Source organism: Dendropsophus ebraccatus, chromosome 11 (genome assembly GCF_027789765.1).
Source record: "Dendropsophus ebraccatus isolate aDenEbr1 chromosome 11, aDenEbr1.pat, whole genome shotgun sequence".
Classification (NCBI taxonomy): Eukaryota; Metazoa; Chordata; class Amphibia; order Anura; family Hylidae; genus Dendropsophus; species Dendropsophus ebraccatus.
The window spans coordinates 92,202,986-92,222,583 of record NC_091464.1 but is presented as its reverse complement, the minus strand read 5'-3'; the positions used below and the strand labels follow the sequence as shown (position 1 = coordinate 92,222,583).

Sequence of the window (19,598 nt, the reverse complement as noted above, 5' to 3'; positions counted from 1 at the left end):
CCACAATCCTGCACTCTTTACATAAACGCTCCGGTCAGAGGCATCCGGGGAGCACAGACAGACTCAAGGCCGCACCGAAGAAATGGCGTCTGATCTTTCGGGAAATAATGCCTGTCGGAAAACGCGCCATTTAACCGGCCGCGGCAAAGCTTTAAATCATTCCGTATAAAACGGCGCAGTACAAAAGGGAGACGTTTCATTTGAACTTTGTCAATCCATGTGAATGTGATATTGTTTGGCGTATTTACGTGTTTTTTATTCTGTATACCTTATTCCGGAGTGCCGGCACATTGCAAGTCGGCAAGTTTGAACGAGCGCGGTTGGACGTTCCTGATAGGACTGCGGCCCTAATCTTACATCCCCTTATTCCACAAAAGCGCTTTTAATTCAGCGATAAAGTGGAATGTATTTACAGCGTCCGGACGCAAATCCAGGCTGGAGCGGGGGAGATGGAGGAGCAAAATTCAATCTCCTTTCATAGGAAGTGATTGGCAAAGTCTGTGATAAAGAATACCTGCTTCTTCTCCGGCTCCGGCACACATTGCGGTTATCGTTGTGTTGTATATGCACACTGCGCTGTGGAGAGGAGGAGGAGGTTAGGAGGAAGGGAATTTTCTTTGACCTTGTGGAAAGGCCATCTTGTTATTTCTGATCTTGGGGGGACCGGAAGGTGCAGACGTCTATGAGAAATGATGATGAGCCGCCATACTTATACCTAGTCAGTTAGACATAAATGAAAGCAAATGGGACTCCATGGGTTGTTACCGCCCTTGGGGTTCTCAGTAGACCATGGACGTCCATGGGTCACCTGCAGGGTGGAAGACCTGCCCAGTTCATGGGTGATGAGAACCTGCCTAGTGATGGGGTCTCTGGGTGGTCCGCAGCGGATCGGTGTCAGGCAGCTCCTGTAGGGGCCACCACTCTTGTCTGTGCCTCCAGGCTGCCTGTGCTTCCTGAAATGTTCTGAAGTTTCTTTTCTTAGATCCTGACATTTGAAGACCAGTAATTCTGGTAATTCCTGTCTAGTATGTGTTCAGCCTAGTCAGAATACTCCCCACCTCTCCAAATCTGTTTCCCATTTGTCATGTTATACGTTACCTTGTGTATTCCCCTATTTCTCTTCTCTCACAGATTCTTTCCTCTCTCCTTTCCTCTTATTTCTCTGGATCTTTCTTTTCCTACATTTTTTATTCTTTATCTATTTTCGCGACTCTTTCCCTGTTGTTTATCTCTCTCCCTCCATCTTGTTTCTCATCCTTCTATAGTCCCTACTTTTTTGTCCCCCTCTTCCCTATCCTGCCTCCTTTACTTCTTCTCTATCCTGCCTCCTCTACCTCTTCCGTCCCCTCTCTTCCATATCCTGCCACCTTTACCTCTTCTTTATCCTGCCTCCTCTACCTCTTCTTTATCCTGCCTCCTCTACCTCTTCTGTCCCCTTTCTTCCATATCCTGCCTCCTTTACCTCTTCTCTATCCTGCCTCCTCTACCTCTTCCCTCCCCTCTCTTCCCTTTCCTGCCTCCTTTACCTCTTCTCTATCCTGTTTCCTCTACCTCTTCCCTCCCCTCTCTTCCCTTTCCTGCCTCCTCTACCTCTTCCCTCCCCTCTCTTCCCTTTCTTGCCTCCTTTACCTCTTCTCTATCCTGCCTCCTCTACCTCTTCCCTCCCCTCTCTTCCCTTCCCTGCCTCCTCTACCTTTTCCCTCCCCTCTCTTCCCTTTCCTGCCTCCTCTACCTCTTCCCTCCCCTCTCTTATCTTTCCTGCCTCCTCTACCTTTTCCCTCCCCTCTCTTCCCTTTCTTGCCTCCTTTACCTCTTCTTTATCCTGCCTCCTCTACCTCTTCTTTATCCTGCCTCCTCTACCTCTTCTGTCCCCTTTCTTCCATATCCTGCCTCCTTTACCTCTTCTCTATCCTGCCTCCTCTACCTCTTCCCTTCCCTCTCTTCCTTTTCCTGCCTCCTTTACCTCTTCTCTATCCTGTCTCCTCTACCTCTTCCCTCCCATCTCTTCCCTTTCCTGCCTCCTCTACCCTCCCCTCTCTTCCCTTTCTTGCCTCCTTTACCTCTTCTCTATCCTGCCTCCTCTACCTCTTCCCTCCCCTCTCTTCCCTTCCCTGCCTCCTCTACCTTTTCCCTCCCCTCTCTTTCATTTCCTGCCTCCTTTACCTCTTTCTTCCTCCCCCCTTTGTGGTACTCGGCCACTTCTGTGATAACTGGTGACGCCAGTTCTGTGGTGTTGTGCCAGTCTTGTTTTGCCCTGACTCGGCTACCGACCTCCGGTGTAGGTGTGTACAGGTGTGATGTTGATACCTGTTTGGTCAGTTTGCTGTCCCCAAATGGTCAGTAACCTCCGGGAGTTTAGCGGGTCTCTTAGGCACTTGTAACAGTAACCTGGAGTGGTAGTAGACCCACCTGGGATGTCAGTACCAAAACCCACAGAAAGGGGTAAAGTAACCCATGGTGGGAGTGGGTGCAGACAGATAAGAAAGAGTGCTGTGCGTTTAGTAGAAAAATAGAACACTTTACTGAACAAGGCTTGAGGTGGACAGTAGACGTAATACCGTTAGAGCAAATCTTGACACAAAACGTGGTTGTGGACAGTAAGGTAGAACCAGTGCTTTGTATTAGTAAGTGCTTGGCAAAGAGAAGGAAGAGGAGAGGAGTTGCCAGAGGAGCCCTGCCCAGTGTAGTATGTATGCTCTGCCGGAACAAGAAGGGAAGAGATAAGTGATAGAGAAGAGATAAGTGATACTCGTACTCATGGATGCCTACTTGTGGCTCTGAACCGCCTATGCCCCCTAGTTGCGAAGAACCTGTCCTAGGTGGGTAGCACGAGCCCCAGTCATTGGTTATCTGGGTGTAGCAGGTTCCCAAGACTTCCTAGTTGACCTGCACTGTGCAGTAGGATACGTAGACCTTTTCCTTGGTAGCTTTGTCTGACTGGGGTCATTTTCTCTTGTTTCAGGAGAGTGCCCTGCACATTTTAGAAATATTTCTGTCGTGTGCAGAGTTTATCCTAGGTGGCTTCTCTCCCCTAAGGTGAACTTAGCACTGCATGGTGAACTTAGTGTAGAGCAGGATAACTTTGTAACAAGCCAGTGTCTCACACGTCTGTCTGCTTGGGTCTCCAACAGCTAACTCCCTGTATTTCCTCCTACACCAACTAACTCATCCTTCAGGGGCAAATCCAAACCCTTCTGTGAGTGGTGGGGTTGAGTATGGGTGAGAGAGAAGGATTGGATAGGTTAGAAAGGAAGAGCACCTGTGACTGGTCAGCATATAAACACATGGTATAAAACAGTTATCCCTTGACTCTTCAGCTGTGTATAGAAGACGTAAAACAGTGGTGACACCTAGTGGGGAAAAAAACAATACTACATCTCCCACTTTGTTAACCCACTTTGTTGACTTACTCAGGGGCTCTAGACAGCACCTGTGGTAGAATACTACACCTTACCTATCCTGCCTCCTCTACCTCTTCCCTATCCTGCCTCCTCTACCTCTTCTCTATCCAGCCTCCTTTACCTCTTCCCTACTCACCCTTCCCTATCCTGCCTCCTCTACCTCTTCTCTATCCAGACTCCTTTACCTCTTCCCTCCTCTCTTTTTCCTATCCTGCCTCCTCTACCTCTTCTCTATCCAGACTCCTTTACCTCTTCCCTCCTCTCTTTTTCCTATCCTGCCTCCTCTACCTCTTCTTTATCCTGCCTCCTCTACCCCTTCCCTCCTCTCTCTTCCCTATCTGGCCTCCTCTACCTCTTTCCCCCTCTCTCTTCTCTATCCTGCCTCCTCTACCTCTCTTTCCGCCTTCCCCTGTTCTATCCTGCCTCCTCTACCCCTTCCTTCCTCTCTCTTCCCTATCTGGCCTCCTCTACGTCTTCCCCCTCTCCCTTCTCTATCCTGCCTCCTCTACCTCTCTTTCCGCCTTCCCCTGTTCTATCCTGCCTCCTCTACCTCTTCCCCCTCTCCCTTCTCTATCCTGCCTCCTCTACCTCTCTTTCCGCCTTCCCCTGTTCTATCCTGCCTCCTCTACCCCTTCCCCCTCTCCCTTTTCTATCCTGCCTCCTCTACCTCTCTTTCCGCCTTCCCCTCTTCTATCCTGCCTCCTCTACCTCTTCCCCCTCTCCCTTCTCTATCCTGCCTCCTCTACCTCTCTTTCCGCCTTGCCCTGTTCTATCCTGCCTCCTCTACCTCCCCCCCCCCCCCTTCTCTATTGTTGAATGTTGTACAATGGTCCTTTGGCTTTGCATGTGACTGCCACTTCTGTGCCCCTATAGCCATGACCTGCTCCTCCACTATCCTGCCACCATTCTCCCCTCTCTTTTCCCCACTTTCTCCCTCTTGTTCTTCGCTCTCTTCTATGACTTATACTCATGTCTCCTGCCTGTACATCTCTCTGGTCTGGTATCTCCAGCCTTCCTGTGCAGCTTGCCCTGTGCCCCTGTGCTGTAGACCATCTGCTCGGTGTAATGAGTATGGATTGCTGGTGTCCTCACAGCTCTGCGTCTGACAGATCATCAGGATACACTGATGTAAAACCCTGTCGCTTTGTGATCTACATCGGGTGCAAAAAATAAATGAGGTCCTCAGTCACTTTCTGCCTCTGAGCTGTTAAGTAGATGTAGGAAGTGTCAAATCATGCAAAGAGACTTTCAACATAGTAAGCACTTAAAGAGGAACTCCATCTGTGCAAACGCAAAGTCCTTCCTCCAAAATCCAGCACAAATATCACAATTTACCAAGTATCTCTGGCCTGAGCGGCCACTATCAGACTCCGGGCAACTATCTCTATGTGATGGCAACTAAGGATCTACAGAGGAACCAGCAGATCCAAGGTCACTCCTGGACAATATCTACCTGCACTAAGCACAATCCTCCTGGGCCCTCCGACATCCTGAGCCACATTGTCTGCACATCCAGTCAATCTAAGCTGCTGAATGATCCTGTTCTTCACCTGGAGTTGGATATGAAGAGTTCCTGTTCTGTCGTCTGTTCCTTTGGTTTCTGTCTAAAGCAGCCTCCTTTCTGATCTGTACCCCATCTGTACCCCATCCTCCTTTCTGATCTGTACCCCATCCTTCTTCCTGATCTGTACCCCATCCTCCTTTCTGATCTGTACCCCATCTGTACCCCATCCTCCTTTCTGATCTGTACCCCATCCTTCTTCCTGATCTGTACCCCATCCTCCTTTCTGATCTGTACCCCATCCTTCTTCCTGATCTGTACCCCATCCTCCTTTCTGATCTGTACCCCATCCTTCTTCCTGATCTGTACCCCATCCTCCTTTCTGATCTGTACCCCATCTGTACCCCATCCTCCTTTCTGATCTGTACCCCATCCTTCTTCCTGATCTGTACCCCATCCTCCTTTCTGATCTGTACCCCATCTTCCTTCCTGATCTGTACCCCATCCTCCTTCCTGATCTGTACCCCATCCTCCTTCCTGATCTGTGCCCCATCCTCCTTCCTGGTCTACTCATGGTCCTGGTCCCTGGTCTGCTCATGGTCCTTGTCCCGGGTCTACTCATGGTCCTGGTCCCTGGTCTGCTCATGGTCCTTGTCCCGGGTCTACTCATGGTCCTTGTCCCCATTCTGCTCATGGTCCTTGTCCCCATTCTGCTCATGTTCCTTGTCCCTGGTCTACTCGTGTTCCATGTCCCTGGTCTGCTCATGTTCCTTCTCCCTGGTCTCCTCATGTTCCTTGTCCCTGGTCTGCTCATGTTCCTTGTCCCCTGTCTACTCATGGTCCTTGTCCCCATTCTGCTCATGGTCCTTGTCCCCATTCTGCTCATGGTCCTTGTCCCCATTCTGCTCATGTTCCTTGTCCCTGGTCTGCTCGTGTTCCTTGTCCCTGGTCTTCTCGTGGTCCTTCTCCCTGGTCTGCTCATGTTCCTTGTCCCCTGTCTGCTCATGTTCCTTGTCCCCTGTCTACTCATGGTCCTTGTCCCCATTCTGCTCATGTTCCTTGTCCCTGGTCTTCTCGTGGTCCTTGTCCCTGGTCTGCTCGTGTTCCTTGTCCCTGGTCTGCTCATGGTCCTTGTCCCCTGTCTGCTCATGGTCCTTGTCCCCATTCTGCTCATGTTCCTTGTCCCTGGTCTTCTCGTGGTCCTTGTCCCTGGTCTGCTCATGTTCCTTGTCCCCATTCTGCTCATGTTCCTTGTCCCTGGTCTTCTCGTGGTCCTTGTCCCTGGTCTGCTCATGTTCCTTGTCCCTGGTCTGCTCATGTTCCTTGTCCCCAGTCTGCTCATGTTCCTTGTCCCTGGTCTGCTCATGTTCCTTGTCCCCAGTCTGCTCATGTTCCTTGTCCCCATTCTGCTCATGTTCCTTGTCCCTGGTCTTCTCGTGGTCCTTGTCCCTGGTCTTCTCGTGGTCCTTGTCCCTGGTCTTCTCATGGTCCTTGTCCCTGGTCTTCTCATGTTCCTTGTCCCTGGTCTTCTCGTGGTCCTTGTCCCTGGTCTGCTCATGTTCCTTGTCCCTGGTCTGCTCATGGTCCTTGTCCCTGATCTTCTCATGTTCCTTGTCCCCAGTCTGCTCATGTTCCTTGTCCCCAGTCTGCTCATGTTCCTTGTCCCCTGTCTGCTCATGGTCCTTGTCCCTGGTCTTCTCATGTTCCTTGTCCCTGGTCTGCTCATGTTCCTTGTCCCTGGTCTGCTCATGTTCCTTGTCCCCAGTCTGCTCATGTTCCTTGTCCCCATTCTGCTCATGTTCCTTGTCCCTGGTCTTCTCGTGGTCCTTGTCCCTGATCTTCTCATGGTCCTTGTCCCTGATCTTCTCATGGTCCTTGTCACTGGTCTGTATCAAATTCTCACTTTATAAAGTTTTTACTCAAGGTGCTGGATTTGGTTTTCTTTCAAACCCTCCAGCTGTTATAAAACTACAACTCCCATCATGCCCGGACATTCACAGTTAAAGCTTTGAATTCCAGGCATGATGGGAATTGTAGTTGTATAACAGCTGGAGGGCCTGAGTTTGACCCCCCTGTTATAGACAGCTGCAGGGGGTGTAGCTATATATTGGTATCAGTCACCTCTAGGACTGCAGAGTGAATGGGGACCAGGCTTCATCTAAGACGGATGTGTGAGTACACCAGTCCTAAATCACCCCCTTGGTGTCTAAAGGGCGAGTGGTTCCTCGGTCACATGAGAAGACACCAGTGCTATAAATGGCATGTGATATACGGGGAGGGGGCTTGTTACAGGTTTTGCATTAGAGCCTAGAAGGGTCAGGTCACACTTTTGTGACACCTTTGTTATCTCCCATGATGTCACATTTTTAACTGGGTGGAGCTTACCTGTTATGACTATCCAGTATAAGTGTATAAGGGGTGGAGCCTGACAACCAAGAATTGCTACATTGTAATGGAACAATGAACACAAAACATTTATAGCTGAGAACAGTAGCGGATTATAATAGATCCGTTTCGGACGGTAGCCCGGGGCCCTGAGCTTCTGAGCGGCCCATGGCCACCCAAAGACTTATACTTTCAGTGGTGTATTATTTCCAGACAGTTCAGCCATGATTTGCATAACAATCGCTGCTTTTTACCGCAATTTTGCACAAATCAGGGCAAAACTTCAGCCAGGAGACAATGCAGTAACATTAGAGAACATACTGAAGGACCTTATCATGTGACAATGATGTCACCACAGGTCCTTTACAGGCTGCACTGTGGAGAAAAAAGACTTAAGTTAGTGCTGCCATAGTTACAGTGGGCTTAGTGAACAGCCCGGGGCCTATAGTAAACTTAATCCGCCCCTGCCTGAGAAGCTTGTGGGCTTGGCTGGGGGAGGAGCCTGGTCTCTATATGCCCTTGGGGGAGGAGCCTGATCTCTATATGCCCTTGGGGGAGGAGCCTGATCTCTATATGCCCTTGGGGGAGGAGCCTGATCTCTATATGCCCTTGGGGGAAGAGCCTGGACTCTATATGCCCTTGAGGGTGGAGTGTCCGCAATTAATTCTGCTCTGACAGAAGGATTTATAAACAGGCAGGAAAGCAACACAAATCCTAGTTAGACATGAAGGCATTATGCAATATAATAATAATAATAATAATAATAATAATAATAATAATAATTTAATATTAATTATTTCCTATTCAGAACCCTCATCTTTTTAGCTGGAGTGAACAATAGCCTTTTCATTATTAGAGAGGGTGTAATTCTTCACTTCACCTCTGGGGGTGTTTCAGCATCATTGAGCACTTGCTGCTGCCAGCTATCCCAATAGATTCCGGCAGCCGGACACCTTGTAACCTCTCCAGGGAGCTCTTTATTTAAAAAGGAATTGTCCAAAGTGGACAACCCCTCTAACTATGTGACCTTTGATCTCTGAGCTTTCCCATTCTGGAAGGTTCCTGCCTCGTTCTTGGGACGCGTGCACATTAACCACAGTATTGATAGAAAAATCTTTGCTGTACTTAATGAGCTGTAATAGTGACAACCCCGGCCCCCTCCCCCTAAAACTGTAATGCGGAGAAGGAAACTCGTCGGCCAATAGGAAGAATCCATTCTGAGACAGAATGTCGAGAAAGGTCGACTTGTTACAATGTGTCATGTTTCTCCGGCAATCCGTTATAAATAAACATCATGTCCTCTATTATTTTGCAGCGGGGATTTCATTAATGGCGGGGCCCCACGCGGGCGGCGCGCTGCCAGCTCTGCGCACTCATTACTTGACCTATATAGATTTATTTTAATTCCAGCGCTTCAACGTTTTTGTTTATTTATATCGGCGCTTCAGGTAATGAGCTCACCGGGAACGGTGGCCTCGTGCCATTCACTAATGGTGAAGACGAAGGAGACGGTGCCGCCACCACCGCCGCCGCCAAGGGAAGAACGCCCAGAGCTCGGGGGACTAAGCAGGGACGTTATACAGAGGGGAGGAAGGACAAGGACGTTGTGCTGGGAAAATACAATGTGATAAATGGAATCTCATCCACATAGCTGGAAGCCGTTCTTATGTACAGCATAGAAATCCTCCAATCCAGCATCTGATAATCCAGATATTATTGCCTGTACGGCCCCTAAGGGGTTGTTTGCCAATTTCTTTCTTTCTTTTAAATCAACTGGTGCTAGAGATTTGTAATTTACTTCTTTTGAAAAAAATCTCCAGTCTTCCAGTACTTATCAGCTGCTGTATGTCCTGCAGGAAGTGGTGTATTCTCCCCAGTCTGACACAGTGCTCTCTGCTGCCACCTCTGTCCATGTCAGGAACTGTCCAGAGCAGGAGAGGTTTTCTATGGGGATTTGCTGCTGCTCTGGACAGTTCCTGACATGGACAGAGGTGGCAGCAGAGAGCACTGTGTCCGACTGGAAAGAATCCACCACTTCCTGCACAGCATACAGCAGCTGATAAGTACTGGAGGACTGAAGATTTTTAAAAAGAAGCAAATTACAAATCTGTATAACTCTCTGACACCGTTTGATTTGAAAGAAAACAATTTTCGGAGCACTCCTTTAAGAAATCATATATAAAAAATGACAGCGATGCGATCAGTTTCTGCTCCTCGTACAGTTAAGATGAACATTGCAAGACCCGGCCTGTCCGTCTACCCTGCAGGACAGAACCGGTGAACTACCTGAGTCTAAGGGTCACGGAGCAGGTAAGGAAAAGCAGCAGAAATACAATTAATTGGATCTAGAGGGAGACGCGCGCCTCTCATCCGCAGAATGTGCCGGAATTTGTTCCATAAACACAGATTCCGCACTTGCGGGGCGAAAAGATGCTAAATAAGAAATTCTTCTTCAAAGAGGGGAGTAAGTGGAAGGTCTCGGCACTGGCATCTTAAAGAGTCGCCCCCGACCGCACCGCTCCCCTGTCAGGTTGTTTCTAAGGAGGTTTTTGTTACTTAAAGAAGAACGTCCATTGTTACATAATGGCCGGAAATGTTACTGGCCCTGATGAAGGATGCGGCCGCTGGGTCCTTGCTGACCAACTCTTCTCATTATTTTCAGCTGAATTAATGGGATTTTAGTGAAAGATGCCACATCGGCACAAACAGCGAATGATAGGAGGATAAGAAAGGGCGGCCGGGGTCAGAAAGCATTATAATGGCCGTCTGACTCCAATAAGATGTAGATGTGTTCATCCTGGGCCTCCTGATTCATGACTTGGATGAGGGTGCTGCTTAAAGGGGTTATCCAGCGCTACAAAAACATGGCCACTTTTCCCCCTACTGTTGTCTCCAGTTCAGGTGCAGTTTGCAATTAAGCTCCATTTACTTCAATGGAACTGAGTTTCAAAACCCCACCCAAACTGGAGACAACCGTAGGGGGAAAGTGGCCATGTTTTTGTAGCGCTGGATAACCCCTTTAAGTATACAGAGGAATAAAGCTAGAGATGTCTGGTATGGGAAGGTCCATCAGCCACCATTGGGTAACACATCTATGGGTCCTATCACATCACTAGCTGCTCCATTCATCCTTCCTGACAAAGGCCGCTCAGGGTCCTAGAGGCTCCAGAGAGGTGGGGGAGGGGTAACTCTATAGAACAATGCAGATTCCAATCCCCCATGAACACTTTTACTCATCACTGTATCCTGGGGTTCAGGGGGTTACATGCAAATTATGAATGAAATGAAAGACCTACAGTAAAGACTGACACTCTGGAGAAGCCAATGTTACTATGAGATATAGTTATGTTCATCCTGTGCTTCCTGGTTCTTGACAACTTCTAATTGGCTATAAGTGACGGTTCCTGATGAACAGGTTATGAAACAAATTCTAGTGGTCCAAGGCAGTGAAGGGGCTAATATCTAGGTCCCTTGTCATCTGGGGAAAAAGGGGTTAATGTCTGTATCCCTGTGATCTAGGATACTAAATGCGTCCCTGGTGGCCTGGGGTGATATAGGGGTTAATGCCTGTATCAATAGTGGTTTGTGGCAGTGACAGGGTTAATATCTGTATCTGTATGGTGGCCTTGGGCAACAAAGAGCTCAATACCTGTATCCCTAGTAATTCAGGGTAGTGAATGGGTTAATATCTGTGTCCCTGGCGGTCTGGGGCGATATATGGGTTAATGCCTGTGTAGTCCAGGGCACTGCACAGGCTTATGAAGACATTCCTGGTGGTCTGGGGCAATATAGGGATTAATGTTTGTATCCCTAGCGATCTAGGATGGTAAAGGGGTTAATTTATGTGTCCCTGGTGATCTGGGGTGATATAGGGGATAATGTCTGTATAGTCCAGGGCAGTGCACAGGCTTATGGAGACATCCCTGGTTGTCTGGGGTGATATAGGGGTTAATATCTGTATAGTCCAGGGCAGTGCACAGGCTTATGGAGACATCTCTGGTGGTCTGGGGTGATATAGGGGTAATGTCTGTATGTTTCCTGGCAGTGCACAGGCTTATGGAGACATCCCTGGTGGTCTAGGGTGATATATATACTGTAGGTAATGTCTGTATAGTTCAGGGCAGTGCACAGGCTTATGGAGACATCCCTGGTGGTCTGGGGTGATACAGGGTTTAATATCTGTATAGTCCAGGGCAGTGCACAGGCTTATGGAGACATCCCTGGTGGTCTGGCTTGATATAGAGGTTTATGTCTGTATGTTTGCTGGCAGTGCACAGGCTTATGGAGAAATCCCTGGTGGTCTGGGGTTATACAGGGGTTAATATCTGTATAGTCCAGGGCAGTGCACAGGCTTATGGAGACATCCCTGGTGGTCTGGGGTGATATAGGGGTTAATATCTGTATAGTCCAGGGCAGTGCACAGGCTTATGGAGACATCCCTGGTGGTCAGGGGTGATATAGGGGTTAATATCTGTATAGTCCAGGGTAGTGCACAGGCTTATGGAGACATCCCTGGTGGTCAGGGGTGATATAGGGGTTTATGTCAGTATGTTTCCTGGCAGTGCACAGGCTTATGGAGACATCCCTGGTGGTCAGGGGTGATACAGGGGTTAATGTCTGTATAGTCCAGGGTAGTGCACAGGCTTATGGAGACATCCCCTGGTGGTCTGGGGTGATATAGGGGTTAATGTCTGTATGTTTCTTGGTGTTGATCCTGTCGTCTCCTATGGCGTTTGTTGTGTTTTTAGCTGTTTTGCAGCGGTTCTGTCACTTTCCTGCCAGTGTTTCGGCTGGTTGCAGGCCTGGGCCATCCCTCTCCTGTCGGCTTCCCGCAGACTCCCACGTGAAGGTTACTCCATCCTTTTATTTCACAGCGCAGTTTGGTAAATGGCATAAAAGCGCTCTGAGCTTATTTAGAAACAACTTCCCTGATAAGTAACATTTATTCTGGCAGATTTCTGGAGAACGTCCCCGGGATAACGTTCCTGTAACAGAATCCAAACAAGTTGCGGGGATTAGAGGCGCGGGGGCCGCGCAGGACGCACAGCCCGCAGCTATCACTCCGGGGTATTGATTATAGCCGGATAGTTTCACTATTGATATGGCGCCATATCAGGCTCTTACCGCTACACACACAAGGCCCGGAGAATAATCTGTATGTTGTGGCAATAATCGGAGGATTAACCCCTTCCTGAGTCACACTGCGTACTGTAGGGGCGGTATTATTTACAGTCTATGGCTCAGGGTTGGCACAGGCGGCCATCAGAGGCGGTGTCAGCTATAATAATATGGTTACGGGAAATAATGACCAACAGTGACTGCAGCATCTAAGCGATCTCTCCCTCTGGTATCCCATCCATGTTTCCTGCATCACGATTGGGTGAGCCGAAGCCGCTACGTGAAATCTTGGGGGGTCCAACTCAATGGAATTCCGATTTCAGTTCACATTTAAAAGTGCCTCAAATGCTCTGCAGGGGGCGCTATGCTATACGATACAAGGTATGTACAGGAGCAGGAGAGAGAGTGGCCTCTTATGAAGAGTGATTGACAGGGTGGGGAGCCAATGGCTCCCGGCCCTGTCAAACAAAGGGCCACATATAACTGTATGCCCTGCTGATCAGGAGTGCGTACAGTTAAAGGGCCAGCACCCAGCAGCGCTTTCCTGGATGCTAGCAGTGACCAGGGGTTGCTAAGCATTGCGTTCTGAAATCCGGACAGTTTCCAGATGAGCATCTAGAGCTATCCGGCATAAGGTTCCATTCATTAACCATGCTGGAATTCCAGACAATTATAGAACATTTCCTATAATTTCTGGGCCTATTTTCCAGCTTGGACACCCTTCAGGAAAAATCTTGAAGGGTGTCCCTGCCCAACAAAACCCTATATGTCAGTAAATCTATCTGGATTTGCTCATGAAGTAGGAGTTCTTATTCCTGTATGTATTTTCCAAAACACTTTATTGCTATGGACATAGCTCACCTTGCAGAGTACACACAGGAGCAGGGATTACTTTCAAAGGAAAGCGTCCCTGCACCTTTACAGCACAATGAGCAGCCTAGACATTTGATTGTCCAGTGGTGAGTATAAAATAAGATGCATACAGCATCACAACATACCAGCAGGACACTCAGGAACAGGGACTCCTGGGTTTGATAGGTGTCCCTGCTCCTGCATACTACACTAGACTGATTTGCTTTGGCTCCTCCCTATGAGAACACTTCTTGATCCTTGACACTGGCAGCTGAGTGTTATTATAAGGCCTCATAGGCAATCATATATTATCATAAAATACTAAATGAAACCCTCAGCCCTTTCCAGCTTCTATGACAAATCTATAAACCTGCAAAAAAAGAAAAAACACCCCCTCCCACATAAATTATCAGCCAATATATATAAACCTATAAAAGATATAGAAAAAAAATTACTATCAATTAATCATACAATTCCTTATTCAAATAAGAAATCAGACAGTGATAGAACGGTCCAGCAGAGAGGAGGATGCTGGGATATGGGTAACGCCGTGATTAATGGGACATACATGTAACGTGATTATGCGGATCAATAACATAGATAACGTGATTATGCAAAGAAATAAGTAATTGGAGAATCGGAAATAAATATGAATATAAATAGCGGCTGTATAATGACCCGGAATAATTTGTACACCATCGGGAAATTATTCAGCCATAAATTATATAGAAGCCGGGCGATCTGTCCGGATTAGTCTCATCCGATAATAATCATAGTGACCCATATCTGTAGAGCGCCCAGATATGTCCACCGCACCGCCCGACGGGTTTCACTTTGTGCCATGCCCCTGGATGCTGGTGTTGTGTGCAGCCGGTGGGCTCTGGTGTTTTTAGGTGACGTGTCACAGTGGCCAGAAGTGGTAACTGACACCCCCCCACCCCACCCCCCCGTTCACATGGTGCAATGACAGAGATGACAGAGTCCCACTTTTCTATATCTTCAGTGCAATACAGAAAAGTAACAGTGCTTCGGTAATAAACAGTAGTAACAACAATAACAGAAACTTGAGGTAGAGTAAAGCAGACAGTAGCAGGAGACAGGGGCCGGATAGGAGCTCTTACCTAATTAGTGTCAGTACTCCGGAGGGGGGGTGGAGTGCTTGAAGAACTCCTCATACTCACGTTTAGATAACTGTTATAAGAAATTCTTTTTGGGCGGCACGTCTGTGTCGAGGGTGGTGCTCGTAGTAGGAAAAAATTCCTATGACATCATGAAAGTTCAAATCTCGGCATTCACCATTTTCATGCTTCCATAAATCTTTTTTTTAGAAAATTCATCAGATTTTTACAGCGGTAAAAAAACAGGACGTTTCGGCGTCAAGCCTTCCTCAACTGTTAGACAGTTGAGGAAGGCTTGACGCCGAAACGTCCTGTTTTTTTACCGCTGTAAAAATCTGATGAATTTTCTAAAATAAAGATTTATGGAAGCATGAAAATGGTGAGTGCCGAGATTTGAACTTTCATAGATAACTGTTATGACTGATTTTTGCCTCTCAGTATCGGTGATCGCCTTCTGCCTCTCAGTATCACTGACCGCCTTCTGCCTCTCAGTATCACTGACCGCCTTCTGCCTCTCATTCCAGGTGACCGCCTTCTGCCTCTCAGTATCACTGACCGCCTTCTTCCTCTCAGTCTCGGTGACCGCCTTTTTCCTCTCAGTATCACTGACCGCCTTCTGCCTCTCAGTATCGGTGATCGCCTTCTGCCTCTTAGTATTGGTGACCTCCTTCTGCCTCTCATTCCCGGTGACCGCCTTCTGCCTCTCAGTATCAGTGACCGCCTTTTTCCTCTCAGTATCGGTGACCGCCTTCTGCCTCTCAGTATCACTGACCCCCTTCTGCCTCTCAGTATCGGTGATCGCCTTCTGCCTCTTAGTATCGGTGACCGCCTTCTGCCTCTCAGTATCGGTGACCGCCTTGTGCCTCTCAGTCTCAGTGACCGCCTTCTGCCTCTCAGTATCGGTGATCGCCTTCTGCCTCTCAGTCTCAGTGACCGCCTTCTGCCTCTCAGTATCGGTGACTGCCTTCTGCATCTCAGTATCGGTGACCGCCTTCTGCCTCTCAGTATCGGTGACTGCCTTCTGCCTCTCAGTATCGGTGACCGCCTTCTGCCTCTTAGTATCACTGACCACCTTCTGCCTCTCATTATCGATGACCGCCTTCTGCCTCTCAGTATCACTGACCGCCTTCTGCCTCTCAGTATCACTGACCGTCTTTTGCCTCACAGTATCAGTGACCGCCTTCTGTCTCTCAGTATCGGTGGCCGCCTTCTGTCTCTCAGTATCACTGACCGCCTTCTGCCTCTCAGTATCGGTGACCGCCTTCTGCCTCTCATTATCACTGACCGCCTTCTCCCTCTCAGTATCGGTGACCGCCTTCTGCCTCTCAGTATCACTGACCGCCTTCTGCCTCTCAGTATCGGTGATCGCCTTCTGCCTCTTAGTATCGTTGACCGCCTTCTGTCTCTCAGTATCACTGACCGCCTTCTGCCTCTCAGTATCGGTGACCGCCTTCTGCCTCTCATTATCACTGACCGCCTTCTCCCTCTCAGTATCGGTGACCGCCTTCTGCCTCTCAGTATCACTGACCGCCTTCTGCCTCTCAGTATCGGTGATCGCCTTCTGCCTCTTAGTATCGGTGACCGCCTTCTGCCTCTCAGTATCACTGACCGCCTTCTGCCTCTCAGTATCGGTGATCGCCTTCTGCCTCTTAGTATCGGTGACCGCCTTCTGCCTCTCAGTATCGGTGACCGCCTTCTGCCTCTCAGTCCCAGTGACCGCCTTCTGCCTCTCAGTATCGGTGATCGCCTTCTGCCTCTCAGTCTCAGTGACCGCCTTCTGCCTCTCAGTATCGGTGACTGCCTTCTGCATCTCAGTATCGGTGACCGCCTTCTGCCTCTTAGTATCACTGACCGCCTTCTGCCTCTCAGTATCACTGACCGCCTTCTGCCTCTCAGTATCGGGGGCCGCCTTCTGCCTCTCATTATCGGTGACCGCCTTCTGCCTCTCAGTATCGGTGACTGCCTTCTGCCTCTCAGTATTGGTGACCACCTTCCGCATCTCAGTATCGGTGACCACCCTCTGCGTCTCAGTATCGGTGACCGCCTTCTGCTTCTCAGTATCGGTGACCGCCTTCTGCCTCTCAGTATCGGTGACCGCCTTCTGCCTCTCAGTATTAGTGACCGCCTTCTGCCTCTTAGTATCAGTGACTGCCTCTCAGTATCGGTGATCGCCTTTTGCCTTTCAGTATTGGTGACCCCCTTCTTCCTCTCAGTATCGGTGGTAGCCTTCTGCCTCTCAGTATCGGTGACCGCCTTCTGCTTCTCAGTCTCAGTGACCGCCTTCTGCCTCTCAGTATCGGTGAATGCCTTCTGCCTCTCAGTCTCGGTAACCGCCCTGATAGGTAGTACGAGTCTCAGGTCTCGGTCTCTGGCTGAAGCTAACTAGTAGAATCCTTGCTACTTAGTCAAGTGAAGTTCAGTAGAGAGCGGCTAGCTTGCATCTGTGCTCTACTGCAGATCAGTCTGTCTTTTCCTATCCTTCTAAAGGCGGTGACTGTCCTGACAAGGGTTACTCCTGGTACTCCAGGTAACCTCAGGGTTGGGCTCAGAAGGGCATGGCTGCTGTAGTGTCTGGCACTGGAAAAAGGTTGTCTCACCTCCTTAGCTGGAACACAACCAACTGAACTCAGGAAGGAAGTATGTAAGAGCGTGTGTGACAGGCTAAACCTTCCTACAAAACTTCAGCTGTGCACAGGTAGAGTGTCACACCTAGTGGCTGGAGTAGGGCACAACAGCTACATAACCTGACTGTGACGCCGGACAGAAACACTTTTACCTGGCTGTGCAAAGACAAAGAAGCCCAGTAGTGGGGGGGGGGGGGGGGGGAGCTGAGGCTGATCAACACTGGGGCTCTTTTCTGGGCCCTCTACCTTTTATTGTGCAGCTACCATATCTATTTTTTAATGTGATTATCTGCTAACAGTGACCCCCTGATGGCATGATGACAGGGTTTATAGATGACAGCCAAAAACAGAACAGAAGATGACAAACACAGATTACCCCCCCCCCCCCAAACCACTTGTACCTTCGGATAGCTGCTTTTAATCCAACATCTGTCCTAGGGTCCTTTGGGCAGGTGATGCAGTTATTGTCCTAAAAAACAACTTTTAAACTTGAAGCCCTGTGTGAAATTGGTGCAGCCTAGAGTGTCTGTGCCCTAGGCCTGCATCGTCTCTCTGTCCCTCCTCCTTCCTCCCCTCATCATTAGGAATGCCCCAGGCAGGTTTTCTACTATTCATCACCTGTGTGAACACTGCACATGAGTTGGATTATTAAGGCACCTGTGCAGTTTTTAGACAAGTAAGGAATAGGAGAAATTCTACCAGGGCCATTCCTAAAGGTGAAGAGGGTGGGGAGGAGGGACGGAGGGGTGGTGCAAGCCTAGGCACAGACACTCTAGGCCACGGCAGTTTGGCACAGGGTTGCAAGTTTAAAAGTTGCTTTTTAGGACAATAACTGGGGGGGGCAGATTGTGGGTACAGAGTCACTTTAACTAACCTTTCCTATCTATCCCTCAATCTTTGTCTAACCTAAAATGTAAAAAAAGCTGCCCCTGTAATATTCCTGCACAGGTCCTAGACTAAACTATGCAAAAGAAACACTAAGACCCAGGAAGACACAACTGAGGCCAACCTGGTAATGGCCATGAATGGATGACTTAGATGACCCTTCATGAATAAGAGTAAGGGCCCTATTCCACCGGACGATTATCGTTCAGATTATCGTTAAATCGTTCGAATCTAAACGATAATCGTTCGTTTGAATAACAGTTAACAACTAACGATCGAACGAGACATCGATCGTTTAATAAGACCTGGACCTATTTTTATCGTTGCTTGTTTGCAAATCATTCGCATTGAATAAGAAGTCGTTCGGTCGTTCGCAGTAGTGACGAACGCAATAGCGACGACAAGACGACCGCAAGAACGATCATAAGTAACGATTATCTTTCCATGTAAACGGGCGAAGGATTTCAGGTCTTTTGTAATAGCGGTCGTTTGGATCGTTTATCGTTAACGATTATGCGAACGATTATTGTCCGGTGGAATAGGGCCCTAAGATGAGTCCTATGGCAACAACAAATCTGTATAACTTTCTGACACCAGTTGATTTGATAACATTCCCCCCCCCCCATTTAAGGATGTTGTCAGACAGAGCGGAACCTTCAGCTTTATTAAGGGCCCTATTCCACCGGACGATTATCGTTCGCATAATTGTTAACGATTAACAATCTCAAACGACCGCTATTGCGAAAGACCTGAAAACGTTCACTCATTTCCATGCAACGATAATCGTTACTTATGATCGTATTTGCAATCGTTTTTTTCTTCGCTCTATCTTCCCTATTGCGTTTGTATCTCCTGCGAACGACCGAACAGCGTCTTATTTCATACGAACGATTTGCGAACGTTTTGCGAATGAGCAACGATAAAAATAGGTCCAGGTCTTATAAAGCGATCAACGATTTCTCGTTCGGTCGTTAATCGTTAACTGCATTTCAACCGAACGATAATCGTTTAAATTCGAACGATTTAACGATAATCTGAATGATAATCGTCCGGTGGAATAGAGCCCTAAGACTAGAAAACTAGAAACTTCGGGGAGATTTGTTGAGACAATGAAGAACGTTGTTTAGTGATGACAAAGGACGTAGCTGTAACTTCTCCTCCACCTTTACCATCAGCAGAGATCGGCCTGGAGCTGTGACTGCAGGAGAGGGAGACCTATAACCCGGGTGGCGGTGGGAGACACTATAACCATAGATCTGTGTATACGGCTTCTAGAAGGTTCCAGCATGCTGATGGTGAGAAGTCTCCTGTCTGTATTCTGGCAGATATGATCCAGATATGATCCGATGAAGGTTAACATGGCAGCGTGACTGGTGATTAGCGGTATTATCTCGCTCGCTCGGAGCCAGTCTATCCATACCGGGACCATTAGCTAAAGTGTTTATTGCTTTATTGATTACACCTTGTAAAAACAAAGGGAGAAGAAGGAAGCGACAGAGCGGCTGTGCACCAGGCCTAATGATTCTAGGAAGCCGAGATCTACCCATGATCCTCTGCTCTCACACCCTTTGCCTAGTACACAGCACAGAGAGGCAGCTGGGTAAAGTCAGCCGCTATGTAACCGAAAAGTAACTGGTCTGAGAATCATAAAGCCAATGCCCACCCTATAATACCACATCAGTGCAGGAGGTTTGGAGCTCGTGTCAGAAAAAAA

General features: G+C 48.4%; 1 protein-coding gene across 1 annotated transcript; it reads right to left on the bottom strand.

Moving 5' to 3' along the window:
* Nucleotides 1-5,924: 5,924 nt before the first annotated feature.
* LOC138767441 (uncharacterized) lies at nt 5,925-19,244 on the bottom strand. Its single transcript, XM_069944942.1, has 7 exons — nt 19,151-19,244; nt 16,555-16,753; nt 16,309-16,507; nt 14,851-16,098; nt 8,749-8,896; nt 8,168-8,262; nt 5,925-6,788 (listed from the first exon to the last, which is right to left on the bottom strand). Exons 1-7 carry the CDS (start codon nt 19,242-19,244, stop codon nt 5,925-5,927), a joined length of 2,847 nt encoding a protein of 948 aa, XP_069801043.1.
* Between the last annotated feature and the right edge of the window lie 354 nt (nt 19,245-19,598).